At 42.9% G+C, this 8448-nt stretch overlaps 1 protein-coding gene across 1 annotated transcript in view; it reads right to left on the reverse strand.

Moving 5' to 3' along the window:
* Window positions 1-2622, reverse strand: part of pmch (pro-melanin-concentrating hormone) — a 3809-nt gene extending 1187 nt beyond the window's left edge. Inside the window, exon 1 of the mRNA XM_033616753.2 lies at window positions 2332-2622. Coding sequence (XP_033472644.1) covers window positions 2332-2574 — 243 coding nt within the window. The 5' untranslated portion in view covers window positions 2575-2622. The remainder of the gene's footprint in view (window positions 1-2331) is intronic.
* Window positions 2623-8448: the final 5826 nt, after the last annotated feature.

The raw sequence follows: 8448 nt of genomic DNA on the forward strand, positions 1-8448 counted from the left end.
GACTGCAAACCGAGACTGGTCAGATACACTTTTTTTTTTTTTTGAGGGGGGATAAATGAGCTAAGAGTAGTCCAAATAGCTGGTAACTTTAGACTGGATTAATTTGTTGTTGAGCAAACAATGTTTAAAGGGTTGGTTCACTCAAATAATAAAAAAAGATATGCTCACAGAGGTCTTCATGGGTCCCAAATGATGGACCTGAACCCTAATGGACCTGCAAAATTTGTTCCAAACACTTATTAGTCCCTTTGGGTTTTAAAATATAATATACCCGACCCGTTTTTGCCCAAGACATTAGAGACATGTGTTGACCTTCTCTGCAGCAGCCCTTCGTTGCATGTCACCCCCCCCTTTCGCCCACCTCTCCTGAGTATATGAGATATTCATATATATTTACCATTGTTGCCTCATGTCAGTGTGTGTTTTCTCTGGGTTCTCCGGCTTCCTCCCACAGTCCAAAGACTGACTCTAAATTGTCCGTAGGTGTGAATGTGAGTGTGAATGGTTGTCTGTCTCTGTGTGTCAGCCCTGTGATAGTCTGGTGACCTGTCCAGGGTGAACCCTGCCTCTCGCCCAGTGTCAGCTGGGATAGGCTCTAGCCCCCCTGGGACCCCGAACAGTATAAGCAGTTACGGAAAATGAATGAATGAGTGAATATATTAGAGACCTGACCTGGTATATGTGTAAGAGGAGAGAGACCCAAAACCCAGCCTATTTTATGGACTCCAAAAAACTGGTAATTTAGATTGCAACTAAAAATGCCGTTCTACAATATACTGTTCTTACCCATTTTACTTTATACAATGTCTAATAACATCTAATAGTATTTCAGATGTCCATAATTATTTTATTTTTCATTGTCATTTATTTGTTGTTGTGTTGTTAGCTTCTGTAACACGTTAACTTCCTTGGTTCTTGAATCAATAAAGTACCCAAGTTTACTGTGTCCTTCACAGACTTCACAGCATTTAGGTGTTTCTCTCGTAATCCGTGCTATTCATGGATTTTCTCGGATCCATTTGGGAATTACACATGACGATAAACAGACGCAGAACCATGGTAATGTAAAGGGGCGCTACCTGGACCCAACTTACCATAATTTACCTAACCCACATGGGTCCCAAGCCAGGTCTGATAGCTTCTCCATCTGGAAACAAGTGTCCTGGGTGACACGCTCAACACTGTCAACAGCTTTGACAGCACCCAGTTTTTTTCTGTTTTTCTTCATTAGTTTACGACACAGCCCCTTTAAAGGGATAGTGCACCCAAAAATGAAAATTCAGCCATTATCTACTCACCCATATGCCGAGGGAGGCTCAGGTGAAGTTTTAGAGTCCTTACATCCCTTGTGGAGATCCAAGGGGAGAGGAGGTAGCAACAAAACTCCACCCAATGGAGGCTGACGGCGCCCCAGATTCAAACCTCCAAAAAAACACATAATAGAAACCACAAAATATCTCCATACTGCTCATTCGTAGTGATCCAAGTGTTCTGAAGCCCCGACAAAAAGGTTGTTTGGAAAAACGTCATTTGAACTCTGTTTTTAGCCTCATTGTAGCCTGTAGCTCTGACTGCGTCTTTGTACACCGAGCTCACGTGTGCCGCTTGCGTGCAAGACCAGCGAAAGCACGTGAACACACATGAAGGCTACAATGAGGCTAAAAACAGAGTTTAAATGATGTTTTTCCAAACCACTTTTTATGTCGGGGCTTCACGACACTTGGATCACTACGGACGAGCAGTATGGAGATATTTTGTGGTTTCAATTTTGTGTTTTTTGGACGTTTTAATCTGGGGCGCCATCAGCCTGCATTAGGTGGAGTTGTGCTGCTACCCACTCTCCCCTTGGATCACATATATATACACATATACACACACACACACACACACACACACATATACACACACACACACACACACACATATATACACATATATATATATATATATATATATATATATATATATATATATACATACACACACACACACACACACACACATTTATCTTATTAATGACTTATAAAGCATCAGTAAATGTTTTGGTAACCATGATATAAGCTATTAGTTACCCTTTAAAGGTCCAGTATGTAAGATTTAGGAGCACCTACTGGCAAAAATTAAATATAATATTAATAATTATGTTTTCATTAGTGTATGGTCATCTGAAATTAAGAATCAGTGTTTGGTTTTTTTTTTACCATAGAATGAGCTGTCTATATCTGCATATGGAGCAAGTCCACTCCCACAAAGTCCACCATGTTGTTTCTACAGTAGCCCTGAACAAACAATCAAACACTGGCTCTAGATTGGCTGCAGTGTGACACTTACTGAGGCGATGATGATTCTAGGTCTTCCATCTTCATCCATCTCGTTGGTGTCCAGCATGAGGCTTCGTCTGTGCACAGGAGGAACCCCAGCAGGCTCAGACATGGGCTTGTCCCCTAGGAACAGGCCATCTTGCTCCGATAAGCTGTCGTCTCCTTTAGTTGCAGGCATGGCTGCAGTGACCGAGTGTCTGCTCAGCTCAGAGAACAGCAGAAGAGTGTACAGAGCAGAGTAAACAGAGATCATGGTTTCTACAATGTTTAGCTCTCTATTAGCTGACGAGTGTTGTGACTGGGCTCTCAGGCGTCTTATATATTCACAAAGAGGGCAGTTTGCTCACAACTTAAAGCTGTCATGTAAGAAAGTGTCGTGTCTCCTGCAGGGGTGCATCTATCTTAAAGGCCGGAGGTCACAGGAAGTTTAAAGGTCACGGTGTAAATCCATTAATAGGTGTTCCTTCATGAAATAAAAGGTTGAATAGCACTGTTTTGTCTGTTTTGAGATGTGATGGATTCAAATGGATAGAGAGGTGAAACATGGAGGGGCTGTGATTTCCATCACATCACAGGGCGGCATCAAGAGGGCTCACAGGAGGTCAGAGGGGCAGGAATTAACTGTGGATATTTTCCTCCAGAATCCACATGCTGAAATGAACCCAGCAGGTGAGAGAACGGAGACTGACTCCCATCACCCATTGAGTAGTGAAAGTGCGTCATTTTCTCTGAGTAGCATCAGTGGCTGAACATGATGGACCGGCCGAAAAGGTCAGTTACATGTATGAAAGGCTCGAAACTGTAGGAGCTGGTGTCGTTAATGTCGACACGCGTCTGCAGGAAGTGATAGATATTTTGAGAACTGCACTTTTTAACATGCAAAACTATAGTGGTGAACATTATACCTTATACAGTATACATACATACATTATTATATTTTGACACGCCCTGGTGTTACTATAATGGTGCTTGGGACAGCCTTTTAAATTGTATATTGACACAGAAGGGTCAATGGATCTTGAAACAGAAGGGGTCAGCGGTAAGGTTTAGGCAACGAAACTACTTGGTTAAGGTTTGGAAAAGATTGTGGTTGATGTGACTAACGACTGACCTGACAAAATAACTCAATGTTGACTCTTAGTTTCACACGAGACACAGACACCAGTCTTCTGGGTCAAAGTCCTGTGCTTGTTGGGCCCATCTACTTCCCATCCCACTTACCCCACGTGGACTGTCACTCTCTTTATACGACTTCCATTGCTCTGAAGGTCTAATAATGGCCCTGATGGGTTTACAGTGAAACTGGTTGAAAGCCTTGTGCATCTCCTACAGATGCTAAACAGTGCCCCTGGCATCACACCGGTGACACTGCCCAAGCAGCATATTTTGACGCATTGGAGCAAGACTGGGTTGATAAACCGTTTTCTGCATATATGCACAACCTGTAGTTGACGGGACAAGAAACTGATGGGCTTCTGTTTGTAGTCAGAGTAGTACTGACCAATCATGTTTCATTGAGCCAATACTAAAAGTTTTAGTCCATTTGGAGAGCCAAAGAGGTGGAACACATTGGCCAAAATCCAACATCGGAATCCACCAGCTATCATCTGACGATGATTTAGCTTTTTATTGGTATTTACTAAACTATTTGCATTCATATGTAGATGTCTAGGCTTGCCAAAATGCTGTCTGGACCTGTCTCCAGTTGTTAATTGACTGTAAACAATGACCAGTGCACGGAAGAGGATGTCTTAGCCCGAATATCTGTACCGAATCTCCAGATATACTGAAACATGTACAGCTGCAGCCACATTTCATTCGGAGTCTACACAACACAAATCGAACCCACTAGTACAAGACAAACCCATCAACACAATGATTATTTGAACTCTATATATCAAAATATGAGGCCACATATAGCAAGTATCCACTTTATGATTTGTGATACAAGAAGTGATTCACCTTAAGTGATGCAATCTAACCGTTACCCTCACCTTAACTGCCTCTGTTTTACTTCAGTGTTAAATGCTAACTAAATTTTAACATAGTCTTTTTTTCAAGGCTTCCACTCAGGGAATAAAGGGGGGTTGATCTTAGACCAACCTGTAGGGTGACCATATTTTGATTTCCAAAAAAGAGGATACTCGCAGTTTACTCAAAGATGCCTTATAATTTTAATATATTTAAAGTTTATATGTATGGATAGAAAATTCAGTTATATTACAAAATAATATCTCTCAAAGACAGACATTCAGATAGGCCCCAATAGATAGGGGACACATACACACACACACACACACACACGAGTGTGGCTACCCGTTCAGTCCAAAATGTATAAATTGTATTCGGGCTCGGGTCAGATTCGGTCAGCTTTCAGTGAAAATGTAGTGTATAAATAAATAAAATCCTATTGTCTGTCCTGTTTTTTCCTTGGGCACTGTTATTTATGTGACAACACCTGAACATAACACACACACACACACACACATTGGCTGTTTGTTTCTACCTCCCGCTGCCTGCCTCCGCCTTGATTAAACGCTGAAAATAAAATAAAAGAGGGAGACAGGTTTTTCCTATTTTATCTTATTTTGTTATATTTCTCCCTCTCCCCTCGCTGGAAGCCTCGGACCTCCCGCCGCCCGCCTCCACCTTGATTAAACGCTGAAAATAAAATAAAAGAGGGAGACAGGTTTTTCCTATTTTATCTTATTTTGTTATATTTCTCCCTCTCCCCTCGCTGGAAGCCTCGGACCTCCCACTGCCCGCTCCCGTCTCAAACACGGAGGTGTCCCTCTCGCGGAGCACCCACGGCGCTGTTAAATACCCTGTAACCATAACAACTGTGTGACACAAACTCAGTGCTTTAGTAATTAAATAATGTCGGACTTGGTTCAGGTTCGGACATAACAAAACAGAATGACTGTCGGGTTCGTAAAGGAAAACCGGACATTATCATCAATTTATAAACACCCCCCGGACGCCCTGGACAGGACGTGAAAAGTGGACATGTCCAGGCAAAAGAGGACGTTTGGTCAGGCTACCAACCTGTAGGTAGTAGGACAAGTCACATAGCTGGTGGCCAGATCACATGCTCCAGTTGCAGCTACTTGGGAATGTTGGTCGTTGCCCCCAGAGACTTAACATCAGCATGTTAGCTTCATCATTGGGGCTATGTTAGCATGATGTGCAGCCTCACAGAGCTGCTAGCATGGCTGTAGATTCTCTTTGTATTTTTTCATAATTTTTGTATGGATTTAACTAGATTTAGCTTTACGCTATATTTTCAAAAGATCTGGCAAGGACACTAGTGATGCACTGTTCCACCGATGATGTACTCTATCATGGAGTTCACTTGATTGGATAACAGGCTGCCTGTTGGGCGGTCCCTGGTTCTCCACTTGTTATTTCAAACAGGAAACAACATGGCAGCCTGCTCACAATCTGTTATTCTGTCTAAACAATCCACCAAAATGTATTTCTGAAAACATTTGAGGCAAGAAATAGGCAGCACCAATGCTGAAGCTTGTTTTATTTTAGAATTACATCACCTAATTTGACAGCTTGCATCAAGTTTCATGAGCCAGCTGCATCGCAGTGGACAGACTCATCTGCATAAAATTGAATCTAGTCTATTTCCGCCAGTACAGACCAGCAACCGTAGCTCAACCCCTACCCCAAACTTGCTGCAGCCATGGATGGATAACTAAATGGGCCTACCAGGCACAGGCCCATGGGCTCCGTGGCCTTCAGGTGCAAACTGTAATATTACCATTATTTGAAGAGACTCCAAATGACCACAAAGAGACACAAAACAACCAGAAGGAGACACAAAATGACCACTAAGAGACGCAAAGCCACATAACGACCACAAAGAGACGTAAACCACCACCAAGTCTGTGTGTCTTGCTCCTGTGGTGGTGGGGACCTTTCATTTCTGCCCAGGGGCCCATTGTCTCATAATCCACTCATGGTTGCAACACTCCAACCATGCAGAAAAAGAAAGAGCTGAGACCCCCTCGGTTCCTGGATCTCATGGAAATGCACCTTTAAAGATGCTGGTAGGCAGGTTTTGTTGCTCTTGAATAGAGCCAGGTTTGCTGTACACTCAGTTTCCAGTCTTTATGCAGTGCAGTGGTAGCAGGCTGATGGATGGACCCTCATATTTAGTTTATATATGAAGGTGGTATCAATCTTCTCATCTCACTCTCGACAAGTGATCAAATAAACGTATTTCTCATATGTCTGAATTCGATATGCCACAGCTCTGTGATCAAGCCCTGGGAGCGTTTGATGGACAAGCACCCATCAGCTGATGATAAAAGGCGGAGGCAAATAAAAACCTAAAGGGCCTCCATGTTGACTTAGCTCCTCGCAGGCTTCTTCTCGGCTCAAAAGGCTTACCTTATTAACATCACAGGAGCCGTAGCACAGGGGATGGAGAGCCGGGACATGAATAATAGCTATTGAACTCAGCTGAAGTGATTTTACTTGGAGCAGTCAGCCTTTATTTTGTAAGTATTATTGTTGGAGGGCGAGGACTTCTACTGAAGGACTGAACTTGTCCACAGGGGCACGGCCGTTCCAGCAGAAGCACAACTGAACTTGTGAGCTTCAAGCTCTGTTGTTGTAACCTTTCTCGCTTTTTCTCTCTTTCTGATAATCTCTCCTTCCCTTTTCCCATATTTCTCCCGACATATAGGCTGTATTAACTTGCTGATATGGACGCTGCAAATCAGTGCCACCTGATCCAAAGCTTCTGGGCTCTATCAGCTATCTTGGCACTCACTGAGAAGATTCAATGAACTCTGAGCTGTGGTGAAGGTCTTTATCTGGTAACTGTGATTTTTCCCTGGTCTGAATTTCTAAGAAATCATTACCATAATTCTCTAACAAAGAACATTAGAGAAAAAAAAAGCCAAGAGTCAAATAATCTTATGAGGACCAGATGTGATTCGGTGAGTATCCATGAACATTATTTACTAAATCTTTATGTTTCCACAACACAGCTCGTCAAATCTTCAACCCATGCCAGTAAAGTTTATTCAACTACTGACAGTGCTGTCGCTGATTTATATTTGGTCTTGTTTGTACGCTGTTGTAATTGCGTCCAGATTCGATCCGGCCTTGTGCATGCTTTAAATTTTGAACCCAAAGAAACTGCAGAGTAGTTTTTTTTCATCAGCTCTGTCAGCTGCTTGCATCACCTGTCAGTCGCCGGTGCTGTATTTCAATCACACCGCTGACAGCTTTGTGCATAAAGAGGCCTCAGAAGTCTGGGCCCTATGACATCAGTAGCAGCATTGTTTTATAATCCTCCAGGGGACAACACATTATTTCCTCGTCCTGTATTAACACGCTGCCTTTCATCACCGACACTCGTCTTCTAATAGAAAATATAAAGGAAAGAAAAAACAAACAGTGGCTCTGGTTCCAGGGAAATATGATGCACCGATGCTCAATGCATGATGTTCTATATCTGTGTGCTGCAGAGGCTCGAGTTGTGCCAGAGGCCGGCGTGCTGCATTCAGCAGAGATGCGGGTGCAAACGGGGGGGACCACATTTTGGGCAGTTTTTTTTTTTTTTTTGTTGTTGCCCAGAGAACAGACCATGGTTTCCTGGAACAATGCAGCTGATGAGAGTCTCTCCAAGGAAAATAAGGCTCTGACATCATGGGTTCTTAAAGCACACAGCTGAGCCAACACTCTCTCCTGCTATAATCAAGCCTCAGTGAATTTCCACTGTCGACTGAAATTGAGAAAGAGGGAGAATCTCCTCCAATGGTTTAGACACTTTTTTTTTTAAACAAATGCTTTAATGTAACTGCTAACATTCCCACTGTAGTGCGAGGCTCACGGTGCACTTGTTGGACTCTTGTGTCTCAATTTCCTTTTACATCCGGCGTTGGCTCGCGATAACAATAAAATGTGACACAAGGCTACTTGTAAATTTGTCATGGACTCATCACTGGCCAAGACTGGATGCAAGTCTCCGGATATGAGAATACTTGGGAATGGAGACAACAAACGCTGAGTTGACAGGAGCAACAGTTAAACCCATAGACTCAGAGGCGTGGACTCAATTCACATGACTTGGACTCAAGTCAGATTCAAGTCACAAATTTGATGA

The sequence above is a fragment of the Epinephelus lanceolatus genome, chromosome 23 (genome assembly GCF_041903045.1).
Source record: "Epinephelus lanceolatus isolate andai-2023 chromosome 23, ASM4190304v1, whole genome shotgun sequence".
NCBI classification, from domain to species: Eukaryota; Metazoa; Chordata; class Actinopteri; order Perciformes; family Serranidae; genus Epinephelus; species Epinephelus lanceolatus.